Raw genomic sequence first — 23,365 nt, 5'->3', positions numbered from 1 at the left:
CAATAAATGTAAGCATCTTTTAGTTTTTTTGAGATAAGAAACCAAAAGCAGACAAATCTATGCTTAGTAACCAATTTTTAATGTTTTATCTTATGTGGGAATGACCAGAGACTCAATAAATTTTTATCAACTTAATTTAGCAAAACTCTAAAGCTTCAAGTTACCAAAAAGATTTTGGAAGCTGTTTTTGAAATAACTTTGTCTTTTAGAAGTCTCTGTGTATTAATTAAAGATTGCATTTTATCGTGAGAGGTTTTGAATCCTGTCTTTTAAGGGTGACCCTTAAGGTGAACTCATCTGAAACAGATTCTCCAGAATAGCCATCCCAATTTTAAATTATTTTAAAAGTTTACTTATTTTCACTTGTTTAATTTTAGATCAGGAATTCCGGGGGAGTTGAAGCGGGGAAGCTCAGCAAGAGAGGGGAGGGGAGCAGCAGATTCAGCTTAGGCTGCTGGCATGTTTAATTGCTTAATTATTTTCTCTTAAAGAGGCAATACAGTATTCCTGATTTTGTTTAAAAACCTCAAAAGATTAAAATAGGCTTCCCACTAGTGGTTTAACCTTTTAGCTGGCTTTTTCCAATTGCATAAGCAAATACATCAGTTTTGGTAAATTGAAATTGCCCCATTTTGGTCACTTTTTCTCTCTGGAGTCTATGGAATATTGTGGCAATGTGGTGTTACAATAAAAAACTTATCTTCTTGGATATGGGCTCCTAGCTGAATATAGCCCATTTAGCCAAGAGGTGGCCCAGAGGGCTCTCCTTGGGGACAGATGGAACTTCCCCCCTTCAAAATTACAAACATACAGAATAGACAGTTAAATGGGATCCCAAACAGAACAGATAGATGTATCTAACAGATTTCGGGTAAAAGTCCTACAATTATTCCCACTCCAGTAGGGATAGCCCTGCCTCTTAAAGAGACAGGACTCCAGATGGAGGGGAAGGGAGTTGTTGGTGTAAGCAAAAACAAACAAATAGGCAAACAAACAAATAATTCTAGAGCCTGTTTCCCTGTCATAAGAAAAATGTGCCCAGGATCAGCGGTGCCAGGTCAGATGGAAAGCACTGGGAGCAGTCCCTAGGGCAAATCACCTAGGCAGCTGCTGGACTGTTTTTCAGGACATCCCATCCGGCCCAGGTCCACCGAGCCATGGACAAAGAGCCTCCTGGCTGGCTCGCCAAATTATTATTGGATACACATTTAGGCTCACTATTTGTCACTTAAGAGGGGCCAAATAAAACTAGAATGCCAGGCTCACGGCAAGGAAAGAGTTTTTATTTTGGGTGACATCAGCCGGGACTGTAAATTTGAAACTTTTTTTTTTAAGAGTACATTCTCCCTTGTATTTTATCCTTATTTTCCATAGCCCGACGGTAAGCAGTCAATAAACATTAACCTCGCCGTGCCAGAAAAGAAACATTATCTCTTTTTTCCTACTGTCTGCAAAGCTTTGGTCACATCCAATGGTTCATATCTCGCAGACGAACATCCCAAGAGTCACATAATCCTGACCTATGAGCCCACTCCCCAGCCAGAGTGCAAGAGGGAGGGTCCTCCCATCCTGGGATCTCTTTCACCTTGGCTTCAGTTACCCTTTGTTTGAACAGGAAAGCCATCTCCTTAATCGAATCCTGCTCACAGCGCCAATTATGTTATGAGAGGTTCGGGGATTCGATCGGAGACGTAAAAGACACTTTCCACTCCAAACAAATGGACCGAAGGTATATTTTATTATATAGAGGATAGTAAAGGTGACAGTCTGTAAACAGATCTAAATAGGTCAAATATTAAGAGGGAAAAAACATCAGCCCGACTGGAAAGGGAAAGCACCCACATCGGCTGAAGAGAAATGACACAAATCAACCAGAAAGAGAAACACCAGGTTGACCGAAAAGAGAACACATCAAATCAATTACTTCACATCAAATCAATTACTTCACATCAAATCAGTTACTCACAACATCCACGCCCCACTGCCGGGAGAGCCCTGTCAATCGACGCGGCTGGGCAAGGATCACACATCCTGGGCAAGGCGTCCCTTCCACAGGTGGAACTCTCACTAGGGCTCAGTTTCCAGCAGTTTTTATACCATCAGTAATTTTTAGAGTAAGCAATTACAGAGTTTGCAGAGCAAGCATTTAGTGTTTCCATGCACAAATGGTTATCAGTGGCGTACGTGCACTGAGTCCCCTGGCTAAAGTCCCAGCCCAGTAGTTGTGTACGTGCATTGTTCTCTTTGGTTATCGTCCTAGCCCAGCACAGATGGCCAGTCCATCCCATGCTACGACGCTCCAAGAGCCTTGAAATGTTACAACTTGCAACTCTCTCTGTGGGGGAAAGGCCAGTTCCCGGGAAAAGGCCAGTTCCCACCACACAGAAAGCAGTTTTGTATTTCTTTTTTGTGCTGGTGGCTGTAGGTCAATGGAGCGGCCAAACATGGCTGTACTCATGTCAAGACACCTTCTCTGTAACAGTGACACACTAGAAACTACTTGAGGGCCCACCCACCGGGGGTGGGAAACTGTGGTTTATTCATACAAAGAAATAGGGCACAGCAGTTAGAATGAGTGATCTAGATCTATAAAATCAACAAAGACCTCACAAACAATGCTCACTACAACAAGCAAGTTACAGAACGACAGAACAACCAAACATGCACAGCAAATACTCAAAAATTAAAAAAATACGTATTGCTTTCGGAAGCATGTAGGCAAAATTCAGAAATATAAACTAGAAGGATAATCATTCAAGTCCATCCTAGTGACTATCTCTGGGCAGGAGAGAAAGAGGGAAGGAACTGAGAAGGGGAATACACAGGACGTCAACTTTACTCACAGTTTTTGTTCTAAATAATTTCTGGGTGAGGAGCACACAGGTGTTTGTTGAGTATTCTTCTGACCTTTCTGCACGTCCAGCTATTTCATCATATAACTGTTCTGCGTCTCATTATGTCACCAGGGCACAGCGGCCGAGAAGCTCCCGCGATGTTTCCCACATGCCTCCCCATTTCAGGTGACACCTGAAGGAAGGGGCGTCCGAGCGAGCTAGTCTCAGCACAGAGGACCTGGAGACACACCTGCATTCCCGTTCTGGAGGAGTCGGCAATCTCAGGGAAAAGTGGTGAGCAGGGAGTCTCCAACCTGGCATGTCTTCTAAAAATTTTCAAAGATCCCAATAAATGTGGGTAAAGATGAGAGAAATATCTTAGAAAGAATTAACGTCAATTACTTTGTAACAGCACTGCCAAATTATTTTTAAAGAATTGTATGTCTTAATTATAATGCCATCTACTTTTTAAATCATTTCATTCAGGCAGGGTCAAAAAAATGAAAATAAAAACCATGATACAGAATTTTTATTTTTCAAACTATAAGACTACAAAACACCTGTCTCCATCACCAGCCTCTGGATTAGCGAGCTGCATCACAATGATCTGAGAACTTAGAAAAAATTGTGCGTGCACACGTGTGTGTATAATCTTTAAAAAAACGCTATATCCTTTGAGGCCCGACACCCGGAGACTCTGACCCAGTGTATTCTAAACATCTGTATTTTTCTCTGTCAGCTCCCAGGTAATTATGATGTGCAGCTGGGAGAGGACTGATCTCTCTGAAACAACTTCCATAACAAGTAAGTTCAAATTCCCAAGATGTGGCATAAACATCAGCCAATCGCTGATGTGACCCTTCTGCATCACAGAACACAAGCAAGCAACAGAGTACAGCCACCCAGTCAGAAGGGGACCTCATCTTCCATCGTCCAATTCTGAACCACGCAGAAAAGGGGCAAGGGCACCAAAGAAGCGAAGGGGACCCAGCCTTGGCCCAACTGCTCCTCCACAGAGCATGACTCTAACTCAGAGATCCAAAGCAGCCTTTCTACTGGAGTTCCGCCTCCCCATCCAAACCCGTGTTGTCCAATATTTGGCTTTTAAATTTAGATTAGCTAAAACTAAATAAAATTCAAAATTCAGTTCCTCAGTCCCACTAGCCGTACTCTGGTGTTCAACAGCCACACCTGGCCAGTGACTACCACACCGCAGAGCACAAATGGAGAACATGTCCATCATCACAGGGAATTCTACCACACAGTGCCAAGCCGAAGCATTAATTTCATCACCACGTTTTCCCTACAGGTTTGGTTTTCAAGCTTCTATCCAGGCCCCCACTTGAGGACTACAGTAGCCATGCAGAGTAACAGTTCCTTCCCCGGGCAGGACGGTCGTGGAGGTCAGAAATCTCTAGGTCATGTGAGATTTGCAAACTGCCTCCTCCCTCAGATGACGACACCCCAGCTCCTCCCATAGGTAAGAATCACTATTAGACCATCAGATGATTCTTTAGAAGTCTGAAAGAGAGGTCATTCCAATTCAAACCACAAGTGCTAACCTCCCAAGATACAAAAAGAGATCAACTCAAGTCACTGGGGTGACAGATCAGCCCTACTTCTCTGGGAACTGCCCGGCCATATTGAAAGATCATGTATTTTTTGCCTGAGAATTTGGAATTGGGAACAAAGGCAAGCTAGTTGGAACATGGTAGTCTTCTCAAGCAAGGAGAGGGAAAGCAATCCCACCAGCCAGCTTCAACAGCCATCCACATGGGCCAGCCTGGCTTCCTCTGTGGCCCCACTGATGCCCCTGTGTGTTCCTTAGTGACAGAGAGTCGTGAGAAGCCACTCACGGCCCAGAGAAGCTGTATGTGCACAGAGCAGAGGGAGGCCAGGGCCAGGGATGGAGGCCTCCTGGAGGCTGGCAGGGGTCTAGGTCTCGTCCCGGGTTACAGTTATTAATTCCCTCTGGGCCGCCGTTCCCTCATCTGTACAAGGAGCACCAACCTCAAGAGGCTACTGCGAGGAATACAGGCAACAGTCCTGTGAAACGCTGAGCCTGGTGTCCGGCTAAGCGGAGGCCAGCAAACGTGAGCTCCCCCAGCTGGGGCGCTGGCTGTCAGTGGTACTCTTCCCACGGCCCAGCTTCACCGTGAGCTCTTGGTTCTAACGGATGCCCCAGCATCTTCTTCACCCTTTCTTAAAGCTTAGGACAATGTGGTTTCATGGTTTCAATTTGGGAGGGAAAAAAAGAGTCCACACACACAAATATATATAATCACTACTGATGCTGTGGTTCACTACCACCTCTACTGCTATGCTTTTACTATTACTGTTACTACTACTGCTACTAGTTACTACAACTAGTTGTAAGAATACTAGCTACCATTTTTTGAGCTTCTACCCCATGTCAAGCACTATGCTACACCGTTTATAAATATCTCACTGAATCCTCACAGCCACTCTGTAAGGGAGATTCTGTTGTTTTTTCCACCTGACAGCTGAGAAAACAGGCCCAGAGAATTTAACAGACTTGCCTGAAATCACACAGCTGAGGAAAAGAAGGCTTTGAACCCAGGTCTGCCTGACTGGATGCCTCATGCCTTTCACCACCACACCAAGCTACAGCTAAGAGCCTCCTGGAGCTGAGAAACTAGCCCCCTGCCCCCAAATGAAAAGAACTTTACATCATAACGTAAAAGTTAAAAACCCCAAAGGAACAAGGACTCTCTCTCCCATGGCTCTTTGATTCTTTCAAATGTGTATTTTACCCTCCGCACTGGAATGCCTGGATTTTCAGTTTCTATCGTCAGCTGTTTGCTATGACTACAAGAGCCTCCCTCCGCTTGGCCCTCAAACAGCCCCTGAAGCGGGGCGGGGGGGAAGGCTAAGATCCTGCGTTACGTCCCCTTTTTAAAAAAGAAGCCACAAAACTGCAGCACTAAGAACCGAGGTGAGACAGTCACCTGGTTTCTGGCTAGATGATGTTCCCTCTCATTTCTTCCTATACAGGCAGATGTTTCTGGAAACAGCTGGCCAAACAGATTTCAAAGAATTCCACATTTGTGGTCTCAGCTCCACATCAGATCACACTGAAATGAACCAGCACTTCCGCCTCCAGGACTTGTCTGTGGTGGTGACTCTTCACTGACCGCGCCACCGTAATCTCCCTAGAACGAACTGTTCTGTGCCTTCTGAGGATTCTGCCCACATGATACAGAAGCCCGGTTGTCTACAGCCCGCTTCACAGGGGTCTGGAGCCCCATGCATGCATACCCAGGGCGGGGCAGAACACCTCATGAGCAGAAATTACCCCGCAATCTCTTCTTTCTCCCCACCCAAAACACGCACCCACAATTCCATGAAATGCACAAAAATACGCAGAAGCTTGGAGGAGCATGAAGAGAGAGAATAGTTGTTCCCAGAATTTTGGATTCTGTGGGCCAGTAAAATTTCGGAAGCATTTGGTAGACTGATGGAGTGAAGACAACAATGACATTTAAAAGCAACAGCCAAACACCACACAGGGACACATGCTCACACTATCTTCTACCACCGCCATGTCACAACGAAAACAGTTGTAAACAAAAACGAAGAAAGGCCAGAGGTTCACAGTAAAACAATTCTTCCTAAGGAAAAGAGAGTTAAATTTTCAGGTTATGACACAGGCACACAGGGTGGAGAGGCAGGCAGACACACAAAAGAGCCTCTTCGTTTTCCTCTCTACCCGCAGATGGAAATACTTGCTCCGGCTGGTCCCAGACCATTGCCGGGCACTGAAGAAGCACTACACTGGGACGGAGGGTCCTTCCCACCTTGCCCTGCCCAGCCCGGGAGCCCATCTCAGCCCAGACCCTGTGGGACGATCCTGCTGGTCTCTCCTGGGTCCACTTCCCCAGCAACACTCCCCAGTCCTGCCACACTCCTTCCTAACCCAGCAGAGGGCCAGGGTGCCACAGACGTTCTCTGCACGTCCTGCAAATCCCAGTTGCAACTTCTGCAAACTCTGTTCCTTGAGAACAAATTCTACTTCCTCCAAAAAATGTGCTTTAAGGGGTTCTGTCCGTGTACACGCTGTGAGAAATGTCTGGGTTCTATTCTATTCAGTTAAAGGAGACGTCAGGAGCACAAATAGTGTCACCCACACGTGAGAAAAGTGAAGAAAACTCAGGAAGCACTTTACTACAACAGTATTAAAAATGGAACAACTCCCAGAGAAGAAATGTCCATTTGTGAATATGGGAAAGTACTCTGCAAATGAAAATAAGTATTTCTCACATTTTAAACCAGTTACGTAAGGAAAGTCTGAGGCCCTACCTAGAAATGATTCGTTTTCTGGTGAAGTGCTAGCCAGTAGTTGATAATAAAACCAAATCCACCTCCGAGATAGTGGATCTCAGGATACCACCTTCTTCCAATAAATCAAGCATTTCACGGACAGAGGCGCACACACTAGTGAGGGCCCACCTCTCCTAGGTAATGCATAGTGACGAGTTTGACACACCGTAGAAGAGAAGATACTTAGTAACCCGCACCTTCATACCATTCAATACACAGGAAAGTGCAGTCATGCATTCCTAAGAAAACAGAAAAAGCAGGATACATAAAACTTAGATATGTTATCAGGAATCCCCTTTTTAATCTGTGTAGGATCTGATTTGTTTTAAACTTGAAGACCAGCACTCAGTCCCCTGCCTTCTTTGTTAGCATTAATTAGAGGTCTGCATCTCCTCTAAGTGTGAGATACTCAAGGGCACAAACACTATTCCTCTTTGAGATACAAGCATCCGGCACAGGCGGGCACAGAGCAGGTACTTAATACACGTCTGTAGAAAGTAAGGAAAAAAAAACAATAGGAGGATGAATCTGATGCTAAGAGAGTTCTTTTGCATTTCTCCCATTTATCACCATTGCAAAAGGTTTTACAACAAGCCCACCCAGGGACTGACGGGAGATGGGGGAGATACCCTAGGCTCGATCAAGAGGCTAATTCTACATAATTACACAGATGGACACACAGCTGCTTATCCTCCTACTGAGAAGAATTCAACAGTGGATAAACCAGGACTTAGGACACAGTTAAGAGGAAAACAAAGCAGGTCTTGCCTTCTCATCCTGGTATAACTTGTTGACGCTCTCCATCTGAAAGTTGTGGCTGGACTGGATTTTGTCAAGCTGCTCTCGTTGCTTCTCCAGCTCTCCCTGGAACTCGTTCTTTTTCAGCTCCACAGCGCCTCTCTCTGCAGCCGCCCTGCGGACCCTGCCTTCCAGCTCCAAGATTCGTGTCTACAAGGACACCAGAGCATAAGGGCGAATGTCAAGCCAGCCCTGGAGACCAGACTACCCAAGGTCCCTCAGCAAAGACAACACCGGGGCCCAAAGCCAGCACCAAGCCTTAAACACACAGTGCGCTCCCAAGGCTCAATCCTTCAGGTCAGCTGTGTAGAAGCTACAGCAGACTTTTCTAGATAAATGGTGCTCTACGTGGAGGAATTCACTTCTCTGAGCTTCGGTGTCTCCAATGCAGGTGTCCACAGAAACACTGCCTCACCCTTCCCAGAGATTCTGTGAGGCTTAAATGAGGTAAGTGCATAAAAGCCTCATGCTTTACCTGGCGTAAGCCGGTACTCAAATATTTAGTTCCTTTCCCTGCTAACAGAACACTTAACAACTCTTTACCAGACAAAATTTCTGAAAACAGATTCAGTTCTCCAACCGTGGACACCAAGACCACACCTGCCCGGAGAACACGGGTCCGGTGGAAGCTCAGGCAAAGGCACCAGAACCCTGGAGGTGAGCGTGAGAGCAGGACCAAACACACAGCCGGGATGGACCTCTGTCGCTGAGAGGCCCCGCCCACCATCAGAAAGACTGGGATGGATCCTGGCTCCCCTGTACCTTACCTTTTTGTGCCTCAGTTTGCCAACCCGTGAAATGGCGAAAACAAAGTCCCAAACTTAGAGTCTGTGTTCAAAAGATCAGGTACTGCTAAAGAGAAGTTATTCTGACACTTGTTAAAATGGTAAGGGAAACTTTATTCGAGGCTACTGCACCAGGGGTCAGGACTATGCAGTAGTCGGAGGGGAGAGCAACTGCTCAACTGTGAACACAGCAAAGACAGCTGAGCACTGACAGCCAACGAGCAGAGTGAGGGGTCAGAGGGCGAAGTATTGAGGAGACATCAAGGGTAGGGGGATTTCTGCTAAACTGGCCTAACAAGATTCTTGCTGAAGGCCAAGGGCTTCGACTTCAAGGCAGAGGGATGAGGAGCTTGATCAGATATCAGGGTTGGGGGTGACTTAGGATTCTCTGCTGAGCTGGGCTGGGCAGGCCAAAGGCAGGATGGGGGCCAAGACAGAGGCCTGGTAGAGAGGAGGGTCAGAGGAGCCTGAGTTTGGTCAAGGAGAGTCTCTGTCACTGTTCAGCACTGTGCCTGAACCATGAAGGGCAACAACGAATGGGAAAGCTAAGATTACTGTTATCATTAAATGATGATGATCAAGACTGGCACCCCTAAAAACACGTCTCACACCCATTATCCAAATACATTTCCACCACTGCTCTTTGGTATGTAGTGTGAGCTGGAGGACCAGAACGGGCTGCGGTCAGTGGACGTAAACGAGCTGTCTTCCCAGAACCGGCTCAAATGGCTGGGCTGAAAATTAACTGACGTGACAAGCCGAGAGGTATGTTCCGGCAGCAGTCCTAAGAAGTCACGAGGGGTCCTTTCCCACCCAAGCGCAGAGCTAGTGTGGAGAGCCAGGCCCAGGGCTGGGTGGGGGGATACGCAGAGCCCTGAACCCACATACAGAGTCGCACACCACTGAGCACAGTACCCTAGGTGGCGACAAACAACAAACCCCTCGGACCCCACCACCCCGCAACTTTACATACTTCATGACATCCACAGAGACAAAACAAACACAACACCTGGAGATCCACGCTCCGGGAGCTGGCAATCCAGTAGTTGAAGCCCAGGACAATGACACAGGCCACCAGGGCAGCCAGCACGAGGGGCGGCGACTTCATGCTCCGACGCCCGTTCCCCAATCCCATCATCTCCAAGGCCGGGCTGAGAATCTGCCAAATAAGAACAAACACAGAACCTCACTGCTAGTCTTCCCACGCCCGAGGCAGGCCACGTCCATCATCACGGCCCACAGGAGGCGTCCCGCCCGCCCCCAGGCATGCCCGGCACTGTCTCCTGCCCTGTGAAGCCGTCCGTGGGGAAGCACGCGGGAGCAGCGCCCCGGGCCGGGCGGCCAGCTCCCAGGACGGGCTCCCAGACTCGGGCGAGAAACAGCTGCTCTTCTGCGTCAGTGTCCTCAGCTGTGAAATGGGGTCACGATAGTACCTGCCTCCCCAGTACAGTCTGAGAATTAATCGTCTCTGTAAGCGGCAACGGCAGACATCCAGTGCTTCCACATCACGTTACAGAGAGTCCATGTCTCGCTACTCCCCAGGGGCCTTTGTGATTTGATTCCTAACAAGGGAGGTTTCCACCCTTTGACAGAATTATGAATGACACCTAACCAAAGCGTTTCCTGAGCAAAGCAGGAAGGCCTCCTGGAGGAGCGTGACCTCCCGCTGTGTGAGTCACCAGGCGGCACGACGAGGCTCTCAGCCCGGCTCCCCCGCACGCCCGCGCCTCGCGGCACAGCCCGGACCCGCGCAGGTGCAGCGCGGTGTGCCGCGGCAGAGTCAGGAAGACCTCGGGAGCTGCAGCCAGCACCGCACTCCCGACAGACACACAAACACAGCTCACAAGAACTGCTAGCACTTCTGCTCACGGACTTCAACCCAAAACCAGGTCTGGCTGGATACCAGCGCTGGTCGCCAAGGACAAGGAAAGCTGACTGTCCAAATGGCTTTCGCTGAGCCAGATACAACAGGACCTTATCAGAGGGAGGGCAGGGCACGCAATCAACGCCATAAATGCAACAGTCTCTGTGAGAACAGACACGCTTTTATGCCAGGTGCGGAGCAGTGGAGGAGGAAGGAGAGGAGGCGAGCGAGGAGAGACCACCAGTGACAGACACACCTTCCAGGCCAAGTTCTTGACTGAGAACACGTGAGAGCTGACAGAGCTGGCTCTCATCCCATGGACGGTAGTTCTATCCAAGCATGTGACTGGGAGACATCTTCTTTCTTAGTAGTGGGTACTAGTGTGGCAGCAGGGGTGGGGATAAACGAGCAATCCAGTTGAATCACCTAAAGTAAAGCCCCACCAGAATTCCTATGTAAAGAAGTGGTGGCTGAGTCCAGCCTCTGCTGCTGCCTTCCTCACCAGCTTCTAGTCTCTCAGCATGAAAGAGGAAAAAAATGTTGTAAATTCAATTATCAGTTGATATCAGCAACCACTGTGCATACTAAAAAAGAGGAATGCTCAAAAACACTAAACTTCTAGAAGTATAGATCTGCTGAAAAATATCATCTGATTTTGAGCACCAAACAGTCTTTTTTATTCTTTTTAAACTTTTTTTAAAATATAAAAGTACAAATATAATTGGGGAGAAAAACCACACACAGTACATAAAAGTGTAAAATGAAAAGTTTCCCTCTTCCCACTCCAGGGTCTGTCTCCTCTAGTTCAGCTGCTCTCAACCCTCAGGGGGCATCAGAATCACTGGGATGTCCTCCTGGAATACCAACACATGGGCCCCTCTCCTGTACTTCTAATCCAATGGGTTTAGGGCAGGACTCAGATACTGGTATTTTTAATCTCCCAGGTGATTCTAACATGCAGCCACGCTTCTAGAAGCCATTCTCGATGTTTCTCGATACAGACACACACGAGCATCAACATACATTTTCTAATCCAAACAAGATCATTCCCACATTTCTGTAATGTCGTGAACCACTTAGTAATACATCTTGTCACCCTTTTCCTAGCAGCACATTATGGTTTACTCCATTCCTGTCAAAGGGCTGAACAGGGCACAACTGTATACCAGGATTTACTTAATCTCCTAGAGGGCCTTTCGGGGTTTTCTAGGCTTATTTCCAGCAATGCCGCCACAAACACTTGTAGACATCCACAACTGTGTTTGCAAACTCTTATCCAGCTGTACAATCCTGTCTCCACAATTCTGAAATCCAAAATGCTCTAAAAACCCAAAGGGATTTTTAAAAACTCATCCAGCCACAAGACCTGACCTGAACTCACACCAAGGTCCGAATAGAACTCACCTGGAGATACTTAGTCTTTATCTTTCTCCCTTCTTGTGAATATTTATGCATTCCACTGCAGAAAGATTAGTGTTGGATTACGGGCTGCAGCCGCAGCCGTCACATTATACGTATCTTGAATTCTGAACAAATTCTGAATTCCAAATACATCTGCCCTCAGGGCCTTGGGGACGGGAGGGTGAACCACAGGGAGCTTAGGCTGTGTGAGGCACAACTAAGTCCCTCAAATGCAGGGTCACTGAATTCTCCATCAGTTCCAGGGGCATCATCACCCCCGTGTTGCAGGTGATGAAATAAATCACAGACAGCTGTGGATAAATTTCTGCAAGCGGAATTGCTGGGCCAAAATATATATGCATTTAAAATTGATAAGCTCTTACCTCTTCCAAAATATTTAGCAAACTACACGGTGAAAATAGTACCTTTACAGTGGAGAATCCCGGCAGATACCACCTTAGACACGTGATCAAGGTTAATATCACAGTAACGAGACAAATCAACATCACGTACTGCCTCATATGATGCACTGGGAGAAAAATTCAGAGGAACTCAATTTGAGGGACATTCTATAAAACACCTGACCAGCACTCTTCAAAACGTGTCAAGATCAAGAAAAACAAGCGGACCAGCCCCGTGGCTTAGCGGTTGAGTGCGCGCGCTGCGCTGCTGGCGGCCCGGGGTTCGGATCCCGGGAGTGCACTGACGTGCCGCTTCTCCTACCATGCTGAGGCCGTGTCCCACATGCAGCAGCTGGAGGGATGTGCAGCTATGACATACAGCTATCTACTGGGGCTTTGGGGGAAAAATAAATATATAAAAAAATTATAAAAAAAAAAAGATCAAGAAAAACAAGGAAAAGACTGAGGAACTGTCACAGACTTAATAACTACAGAAATATGAAAACTAAGTGCAAGATGGGATCCTGGACTGCAGCCTAGAACAGAAAAAGGCCATTAAGGGAAAAACTGAAATCCGGAGTAAGTTCTGCACTTTGGTTAATCAGATAGTGCCAAGGTTAATTTCTTAATTTTGATAAATTCTCTGAGTATGTAAGACAGTAACATAAGGTGAACGTGGGTGAAGGATATATAAGAACCATCTGTACTATTTTTGCAACTCTTTCATAAATCTAAACTATCTAAAAAAATTTTGATAAATCTTACCATATTGGCTTCCAAAGCAGTTCAAACAATTTACCCTGCCACCAGCACTATGAGAACTTCTCTTTTCTCACACAATAACACACAAGTTAACTATTTAATATTTGGTGATCTCATTAGTAATGATATTTTAAAATACATTTCTTTAGTTAGGAGCATAAATGAGCAGCTTTTCATTTACTGGCCATTTGTATGTTCATTTTGGTGAAATGCCTTTTCATATTCTCCGCCTATTTTTAAACTGGGGTGCTCATTGCATTGAATTGTAAGCATTCTTTCTATGTTAAATATAAACTAATCTTTGGTCTTTCATGGGAGTAACTTTTTTTCTCAATTTTTAATTTGTTCTCTGGCTTCCTCTGGAATTTTTCCTCATCGTTTTTTGTTGGTGGTGGTGGTGTTACATAACCTAATCTTACCAATTTTCTCTTTTATTGCTTCTGGATTTTATTTATTCTTAGAAAGGCATTTCCTACTCTAAGTTTATAAATACATTTACCTGTATTTCTTTCCAACATGTCTACGGTTTCATATTTATATTTAAATCATTCATCCATTTGGAATTCCTTTTTGTGGTAAGCAGTAGGAAAATCAAAACAGCTTCTTCTTCTTTGGAATGGCTAGCCAGTTCTTTCAGCACCCTTTACTGAATAATCTATTTTTACCTGGTGCTTTGAAAGGCTCTCTTTTTCATATACTTAATTCCCTAAGAATATACGTGTACATGGGATCCTTGCATGACCTTTTGTTATTCCAGAAGATATATGTCAGTGGGTGGGTGTACTGGAAATTTGAAAACAATATAAACTCAATTCTGCCTTCAAGGGGAGGCAGATGATCGCTGAATATTCTCCTTCCCTTAGCCCATCAACAAAAAATTTACTGAGCAACCACACGAGTCAGGTGCTGTGCCAGCACCAGGCAGCTCAGGGCAGTGTTAACAAAACAAACTCCAGAACCCACTGGCCAGTGTCGGGTCCTGGTTCCACCTCTCAGGAGCCATAGGACCACCTGCGCCTCACTGTCCTCCTCATGGGGTTATTATGAGGATTACCTGAGTTAAGATATGAGAAGTGCTTAGATCCACATCTGGCACATAGGAACTGCTCAGTAAATGCTGGCTACTATTACTATTACTATTAGAGATGGAAACAGGAATAATAAATCATTTCTAGATCTAATCTTTTTCCCATTTTATAAGGAAAAGGTGATGAATGTTTTCCTTCCACAATCTTACTACTTTCTACTAGAAACCAGCCATCAGCACTCCTTCTCTGGACTTTGCTGTCACCTGAAGCAGCAGTAACCGCTGTCACCCGGGGCTGACCCAGGATGCTGCTGCAGCAGCGGGCATCCCCGACCAGGACCAGGTTATGAAAGACAGAGGTCCGAGGAAGCTGAACACCAGGACGGTCTCAGAAGGCCCTCACCGTGAGCCAGCACTTGGCTGGCCGGGAAAGTGCGCAGCTGCCCAGAGGGCACTGTTAAGAGAGCCCTGGGCTCCCAAGGGACACAGGGCTGCCCAGGTAAGGTGACCACGAGGAAGGGAGGGCCAACGCTGAGGCTTCAGGCCTGTAAAGCACTTCACCACTGACTTTCAGGACTGTAGAAACCATTGCTGCTGAATAAAAAGGGACAGATACAGGTGAAAAATGACAAAGGCTGACGACGACCGAGGGCAGTAACGCAGAGCCAGTTTACAGTTGTCAAATACTTCAAACGCTCTCCTTTCCCCACCTTAGAACTTATGTGGACTGGGGGGAGATGGAACTGTGTCAAACAGATATATTCATTTTAATTTAGGCTTCAGAAGGTGTTTTCTCTCATTGGATTATAGACATGTGACATACCAAAAAATGATTAACCTAAATCAGCTCAATTGCGAAACTCCAGGCTTCCCTGGAATGAAAGTTAAGTGGCGTGCTTCTGCACTAAAAGTCTCTTGGTAATTTGGAAAAGTCGTGAAAAAACTGCAGATTCTTTCCTACTGGCTTAATTAATTTAAAAAATTCAACCTACTGGTTAAAATTATTGTTTGCTTACAAGACAAAAATTTTTACAAGAGAACAGAGATCTCGAATTAAAAAAAAAAAAAGAAAAAAAATATGAAGGGGTCGGCCCCGTGGCTTAGCGGTTAAGTGCGCGCGCTCCGCTGCTGGCGGCCTGGGTTTGGATCCCGGGCGCGCACCGACGCACTGCTTCTCTGGCCATGCTGAGGGCGCGTCCCACATACAGCAACTAGAAGGAAGTGCAGCTATGACATACAACTATCTACTGGGGCTTTGGGGGAAAAAATAAATAAAATTAAAAAAAAAAAAAAAAACATGAAAATGGGCAACCTGCCAAATGCTGGAGTCCCTTGACCCTCCTAGTTAAATACTTTTGTTTTTCCTTATTTTCACACAGGGTTTTTAATCATGTAGGCAAATATACACAAAAAATCAAATCAGATTAGTTTCTTTGATCAATGTCACCACTGCTGAAGCAATACAGCTTTTCCAAACAGTGGGGGAGCCACACCTTTATTCCTTCTCAGAGGAACTGGCCTCACCTGGATCGCTGACAGCCGTGCTGGAGGTGCTGAGCAGGAAGTTCAGAAGCCACTGCAATGAGCAGACGGACCTGAGAACGCCCCAGGACAGCAGCGGGATCTGTGAAGGACTTGGTCACCAACGTTTTTTTGAGGGTTTAAGAATGTTCTACCTTGTCCCAAGAACATCTCCAAGCCAGGGGTCAGCATACCAAGGCCCACAGGCCATCATCAGCCTGTTCTGTAAATAAAGTGTTAGTGAACACAGCCATGCCCCTTCCCTTAAGAATTCTCCACAGCTGCTTTCTGGCTACAACGCAGAGTTGAATAGTTGAAAGAGATCTACTCATAGGGTTACTATGAGGATTAAACCAGTTAAAATGTTTATTATCCGGCCCCTTAGAGAAAGTCTGTCAACTCCTGCTCTAAACCAGAGGGTGAAATGACCCAAGTCCATTGTATTCCCCTTAAACTGCCTTAAAAACTTACTAGGAAGTACACAGAATCTCCTCTCACTTCTCCAGCCCTCCATTATAAACATCACGTTTTCCCCAATTCTGGAAGCTGATAGTTTATAAAGAAAAAACCTTATGGTGACAATAGTTAATAATACTGTGTTGCACATTTGAAAGTTGCTAACAGAGTAGATCTTAAAAGTTCTTATCACAAGAAAAAAATTTTGTAACTGTGGTGACAGATGTTAACTACACTTGCTGTGATCATTTCACAATACATACAAATATTGAATCATTACGTTGTACAACTGAAACTAATATGTTATATGTCAATTACATCTCAATAAAAATCTTTGTTAAAAAGAAAAAAAATTTTTTTAATAAATGTGCACGTTTAGTGGTATGTACTAGAAATACCAAAAAGTGAGATGGAGGAGTGAAAATGAGAAGAACCAAATTCCATCGTGTTTTTTCCAGCACTTGGAATTTTGTGAAGGCCACATCCCACACGGACACCATGACTCCATCTCGGGAGGAGCTGCCCAAGTTTCTCCTCGAGTTCAGGAGTCAGCAAACCGCAGCCCGAGGGCTGAATGCTGCAGCCACCTGTTTCTGTACACTGTCTGTAAGCTTAGTTTTTACAATTCTTAATGGTTGAAAAAAATCAAAAGAATAATATTTCATGACAGGTGAAAAGTACATGAAATTAAAATTTCAACATCCACAAATAAAGTTTTACTGGGACACAGCCAGGCCCACTGGTTTATACATTGTCTGTGGTTGTCAGGAGACAAGAACCAAGTAGCTGTGACTCTGCCTGCACGGCCTGCAGAGCCTAAAACAGCAGCTGGCCCTTTACAGAAAAGGGTTGCCGAGCCCTCTGTAGTTCTGTGGCTCTCAAAGCGTGGTCCCTGGACCAGCAGCATCAACGTCCCCTGGGAATGTCAGAAATGCACACGCCAGACCTACCAAGTCAGAGACTTGCGGAGGGGCCCAGCCATCTGTGTCAGGAGCCTTCCGGGTGAAGCTGACTGAGGTCCAGCGTGAGTACCCCCGTCCTCTCTAGAGAGCCCGGGGCAAGTCTGACAAGGGAGTCTTGTTCTGCTGCGCTCATTTATTTTCAAGAAGCAGAGAGGCATGTCGGAGGGGATGTGTTGTTTATCTCTGGGGAAATATTTGTATGTCCCTACTGTTTAAGGGTTGAGTTTCGTTTGTCATCCTTCAGCTTTGGTTTTATGCTATGATTGTCTCCATGGCCCATCTGCAGGCACAAACATTTTTCCTAAACCCATCTACTACTGTCTGCCCTAGAGAAGTAAGGTTTCTTTTTACTTCTTTAAGAAGTAAAGAGTAACCTAAAATGGACTTCCTTTAAAGTGACTTCTTAGTCTAGGTTCTTTTCTCCCTTTGAGCATCTCAATCAAAGTCACTTATGGAGTGTAGACAAGGTCCCTCTTCTTTAGTCAGAATGAAATGATCATTAAGTGCAGAGCAGCACAGCTTTATACAGCACCCTCCCTGATACAGAAAAAATGAAGCAAAGATAAGGAGCAACCCATCTGCCACACAGATATAAATGAGAGAGAGCAAGAAATGACGGGCTAGACCCTGCAGTTCTGACAGCCCTGAAATCAGAGAAATGTAGTGAAAAAGTTTTTTTCTAAATCAATCATTAGCATATTAAAATTTTGTCCCTTCTAAGAATTCACCAAGGCAATACTTTTAAGAACTGATAACAGCCAGTGAGTCATCTTGAAGTCAAGCCTAAATGAGCTTCAAAAGACTGCAGCCCTCACCGACACCATATGGAGCAAAAGAACCACTCAGCCGAGCCAGGCAACCCAGACTCACGAGCAATAACAAAATGGTGTTTTTAAGCCAGGAGATGGTGTGCTATGGAACAATAGATAAAATACAAATTGTTGAGTGAAAAAAGTTGCAAAGTAGTATTTACCATACGATCCCATTTTTGCTGAAAAAATTTTAAGAAGACACTCAATAAATGAATATATTTTTCTATCCACAGAAAATGTATAGCAAATGTTTATGAGGAAGGATACATACAAGTTGTAGTAAATGAGAGTAGACTGTAGAGAGGAGAGGAAGACAAAGAATGACGCTTTCATTTTTTTACTCTATACAATCTTTTTTTCTTCAACGAGTATATTTTTAATACAAAAGCCAGTTAACAATAAAAAATTAAGATGTAAGGAAGGTATATAATGGTAACATTGGCTAGTTTTGAAACTGTATTTCTAGCATTCCAAGATTAAATCAGAGTATTTTACAGCTTCCTCTAAAACAAAATGTTTAGACCATATGTCTATATCGAGAAGTAGAGAAAAAAACCGAACTCATTCCAAGGCTCTCTTCTGTGCTGGACCCCATCACTGGGGACACAGAGATGGCCAGAAAGATCTCTGTCCTCAAGGGACACAAAGACAACCCAGGTTCCTGTCTTGAGCCTTGGGCAGGTAACGGAGAGGAGAGGTAGTGGAGTGTGAGGCCCCGTCTCTAACTAGGTGACAGGGCAGTCACTCGTCTTCTCCAGCCTCCGGGGCTCACTGTAAAGGGATAACTTGGGGTCAGTCTCCTAAAGCTGGGGTGAAACTAAACAGACATCAAGGGAAGCACTTGCCCCCAAGTAAATACTCAATGAAAGGAACTGCTGTGGTGTTACTTTTCTGGTATGGACCCTTTTTTAGTCTCAGTTTCCTCATTTAAAAAAAAGGGGGCGGGGAGATCAATTATACCTGCCTTCATGGGGCCCCTCTGAGGATCAAATGGAAGAATTATCTGAGGCTGAAGTAAGAGACCAGCTGTCTACAGCAGGGCACACACCTCCCAGAGGGGGCACAGGATGCTCCACTGGGCTGGGGAAGAAAAGCCTAGAAGTAACATTTATTTTTATCCAAAAAATAGGGTAAAAACTATGTTTTAGTAATATACATATTACAAATAAGTTAAATATATATTATGTATATACTAATTATACTAATTATTTTATACTATGTTACACAATACTAATTATATTATACTACCATAAAATACTAACAGTGCTAATAAAAGTAGAAACTGACTCTGCACCCTAAGTCCCTCAGTCGAGGGTCACATGTCCCCACCCTCTGAGGTGCCTCAGCAGGGAGGGGAGGTCTGATGGGGCCACCCACTCTCTTTCCTTCACCTTCAGCACAACGCAACATATCTTGTTGGCACACGCACAGCAGGGTAGATTGGCAAATTATAACTAAACTAAACCTTACAAAAGACATGAAGTTTTAAGATCCTATAAAAAGCACAAATTAGTTATACTAATAAATGCAAGCACAGGCAAACTCAAGACCACAATTGGCAAAGCGCATGCTTCTTCTCATCCTGAGTCAGCTGTGCACGAGCCACGTCACAAAGTAAAAACTACGATGGTGTAATCAAATCCGACAAGAAAATAGGCCAAAAATACTCCAAATTCAAGAAAGAGTATTTGAAATAGCATTTTACCTCCACTGTCATTGACAATGAATCCAGCCCTAAGTGTACTGGGCCTTGAGACACAAGACAACCAGTAACACACACGCAGGCGCGCACGTGCGCGCGCGCGCACACACACACACACACACACACACACACGAGAGTGCTAAAATCTTTACTAATAAGAACAACCAAGAAAGTTTGGAAACCACAGCAAATTACAATATATATCACTATAATCATATTATATAGTATTTGCACATATTTTTTTTCCTTTTAGGCACTAATTAATCTTCAAAATCTCAGCTAGGGCAAGTTCTGTGAATACAGCCCTGAAAGGTTTTAAAGAAAAATCAGATCAAAATGACAAAATTTTGAGAAGGCATTTTTTTTTTTTGCTGAAAGTGTGGGAAATTTCTGTGAGAAGCAAAGTAGACTCTCTGAGAATTTAGGAAACACTTCTTAAACTTCAAGCCAAGTCTCTTTTTTTTTTTGTGAGGAAGATCAGCCCTGAGCTAACATCCATGCTAATCCTCCTCTTTTTGCTGAGGAAGACCAGCTCTGAGCTAACATCTATTGCCAATCCTCCTCCCTTTTTTTTTTTTTTTTTTTTTTTACCCCCCAAAGCCCCAGTAGATAGTTGTATGTCATAGTTGCACATCCTTCTAGTTGCTGTATGTGGGACGCGGCCTCAGCATGGCCGGAGAAGCCGTGCGTCGGTGCGCGCCCAGGATCCAAACCCCGGGCCACCAGTAGTGGAGCGCGCGCACTTAACCGCTAAGCCACGGGGCCGGCCCCAAGTCTCTCTTTTAACGTAATCTCAGCAGTAACCTGAAAAGTCTAGAAAACGACCACAACCTAAGAACGTTTTTTTGCGAGGGGGCAAGTGAAATACCATTCAGACTTTTCTAAGGTGGAGCCAAAGTATATCAAGACCATTCCTTCTACTTCTGCAAATGTTTAGGAAAAATTTTAACAAAGCTTTTTTTGTTAGTTTTTTACAAAAAAAGAGTGCTTTTTTCTTTATCTAAATTATGGCTGTTATTTCTCACGTTAAGTCATTAAAAAAGAAATGAATCTTTTCCTAAGGCAACTTATTTTTTTCTAAAGAAAAATAAAAAATAACAATAATACAACTGAATTAAAGCCCCAGGAACCAGGCCCCTCACCCCCTGTCGTTGCCTCCCTCCCCACCACCCCAGTCTGGTCTTGGGGGACCTCACTGCCCTCAAGCTCCATCTCACTGAAGCGCCCGTCCGGGGCCCTGCTCCCCTGCACAGCCCAGCCTGCTGGAGGAGACACCCACCCTTCCAACTCTTGCCTGCACAGGCAGCTTCCCCAGGTTCTGCCCTTCTACCGTTCTGCGCTTCGATGCAGAAAGCCAGCCTGCACTTTCACAGGATTTTCAGTAAGGTCAGCAGTTCCCACCTTGCTGGGGGAAGGTGGCCACACAGACAGACTGCAGGTAGCCCTGGGCCTGACACGGTCAACCATCCCCACTACTGTTTCTGCCCCATCCCTTGGAAAACAACGTAAATGCAGAATCTTGTCAGCCCCATCAATAACTGGACCTGTGGTCAGCAATTAGAAGCAGACAGCATCGTAGCTCCTAACAGCGATGTCACTGCAGTCTGACCCACTCCTTCCTCCCATCCTTGGTCTTTCATTTTTGAGCAAAACCGATGAAAAAATGTGACAACCTCTCCATAGGAGAACAAAATACGTCTTAAAAAGATAACCTTTTTTCTTTAAACATCCTAAGAATTCAACGTCTTTTTGAAGACTGACACTTTAAAAATTGAGTTCTGGCCTAAGAACAGTAAGTCTTAACAAGTTACTGATTTCTATTCACAAAGGAAGTAAAATTACTATTCCCAAAAGCATGAACTTAGCTTAATCTTTTATAACACAAGCAGGAGGAGCTAGAATGCCTTAAGAGACCCACAAGGACCACGGAGAGATTCCATGCTCTCCAGGTCTCCTTCAAAAAATTCAGAACTACTAAAACTGACTAAATTTGAGTCAATCTGACAGCCATGGGCCAAACACAGTCACTCCAGAGCTGTTAAATATTTCATCAGGCTACTGAACATGTTAATAATCCGCCCCTGGGAATGTCCCTCAACATTTGCAAAACTTAGGGCTATAGAGCCTTGGAGACCCCAAACCAGACAAAGGAAATCTCAAACCCGCAAAAGCCACACAAGTTTAGTTATGCAAATTTGGATATAAGACATCTGAAAATGACTAGCATTATGATGACATTCCGAACATAATGATTCTTAAATTCCGCTAAAAAGAACATTCACCAAAGTACGTATTTTTCCTGTTTTTACAAAAAAACAAAAACAAAAACATTAAAAATAGTGTGAAATACAGAGTGTATAAACTCAGCAGACCATATCTACAGCAGAGCAAGAGTTCTGTGGATCCTCCACTCTGCCAAAGGGGAGAAATACAGCTATGAGAGGGGCCCGGAGCATCCCTGAGACGGGCTCCAGAGGTGCTCCCGCCGCGCGGCCCAGGACCCGGCGCCAAGCTCCCGGTCACCTGCCAGGACGCGCCCGCTGCCAACGTGGGCACCGGCGGGCCCGAGCGCGCCTGGGCGGAGGAGGGGAAGGGAGGTGAGCGGCGCGGCCAGCCCTCCCTCGGCTCGTGCCAATCACGCCCGCAGGACTGGCACTAGTGCGACTTTGGGGATGCACGCTTTTGACTTTAGATGCCGACGCGCGTGACACAGCTAAGAACAAAAAGGCCCCACATCGCCCAGACCGGCCTCCGCAGCGGCAGAGAACCCCCGCCCAGACCCTCGCGGGGGCCGCGGGACGGAGCCCATTGGGTGGGGGCGGCCCCGGAGCGCAGGCTCGGGCGCGGGGAGGTCCGGAGCCGGCCCCGCGCCGACTCCGTCAAAGCCTGCAGCCCGAGCACATGCCGGGGATGGGGGGCATCTCTGGGGCCCGGGGCCGAGGAGAAGGAAGGCGGCCAGGGCGGCGAGGGGCGCGCCGCTCACTCACCTCCCGCCGCGGCTCCGGTGGCCGCTCGACGCTGGGGGCCCGGCTCCCAAGCTGCCCGGGCCGCTCCCCGCCGCCGAGCCGGCCTCGCCGCCCGCGCGCCCGCTCCGCTCCGCTCCGCTCGGCGCCGTGCGCCCCCGCGCCGCGTCCAGCGCCGCCGCGAGTCCCCGCCCCCGGGCAGCGCCGGCGGCGCGGGGAGGAGGCGGCGCCGCGAGCGCGAGGAGGCGAGGCCGGGGCCGCGCCCGACCGCCGGCCGCACGGTGCGCGCCCTGGGCCGCGGCCGCCCCTCGGCGGTGGCCGGAACACCGACGCCGCGGGCCTCCGACGCGGCCCCCGGCGCTCCTGCGGGACGCGGCCCCGCGAGCAGGAGGGCGCGGGCCGGCGCTTGCTAAGGGGGCGCGCGGGTGGAAGCGGCGGCGCAGCGAAGGGACGTGGAGGGACAATTACCCGGCCCCGCCTGCAAGACCCCCCAGCCCTGGGCCCGAAGGAATTATCTGGAACCCAGAGCCAGCCACACATCTTGCCACACTCACGTCTCCTTCTTCAGTGGTCCCAGCCCAAACTGCCCAGAGTTGCGGGGGTAACGAAAAACAAGTATTTAGGGGGTCTGTACTCGCAAAACTTTTTTTCTTTCAGAGCCCTTTCCAGTTGGCCATAATCTTCCCTCGGCTGTTACCTCTCAAGCCTTAATTTTTCGGGCTGTCACCCTGAGACC

At 46.4% G+C, this 23,365-nt stretch overlaps 1 protein-coding gene across 4 annotated transcripts in view; it reads right to left on the bottom strand.

Annotated features, from left to right (window-relative positions):
* Nucleotides 1-22,732, bottom strand: part of GOLM1 (golgi membrane protein 1) — a 66,429-nt gene extending 43,697 nt beyond the window's left edge. The window contains exons 1-3 of one of the 4 annotated variants that reach the window (XM_058565501.1): nucleotides 22,654-22,732; nucleotides 9,768-9,917; nucleotides 7,944-8,123 (exon numbers count right to left, since the gene is read on the bottom strand). In XM_058565501.1, coding sequence (XP_058421484.1) covers nucleotides 7,944-8,123; nucleotides 9,768-9,896 — 309 coding nt within the window. In that variant the 5' untranslated portion in view covers nucleotides 9,897-9,917; nucleotides 22,654-22,732. Of the gene's footprint in view, nucleotides 1-7,943; nucleotides 8,124-9,767; nucleotides 9,918-10,191; nucleotides 10,211-10,878; nucleotides 10,985-22,653 lie in introns of those variants that run through there. The other 3 variants (XM_058565503.1, XM_058565500.1, XM_058565502.1) reach the window with 3 other exon arrangements.
* Nucleotides 22,733-23,365: the final 633 nt, after the last annotated feature.

Source organism: Diceros bicornis, chromosome 22, assembly GCF_020826845.1.
Source record: "Diceros bicornis minor isolate mBicDic1 chromosome 22, mDicBic1.mat.cur, whole genome shotgun sequence".
Classification (NCBI taxonomy): Eukaryota; Metazoa; Chordata; class Mammalia; order Perissodactyla; family Rhinocerotidae; genus Diceros; species Diceros bicornis.
Note: the sequence above shows the minus strand (reverse complement) of the source record. Positions and strands in the feature narration are given on the sequence as shown.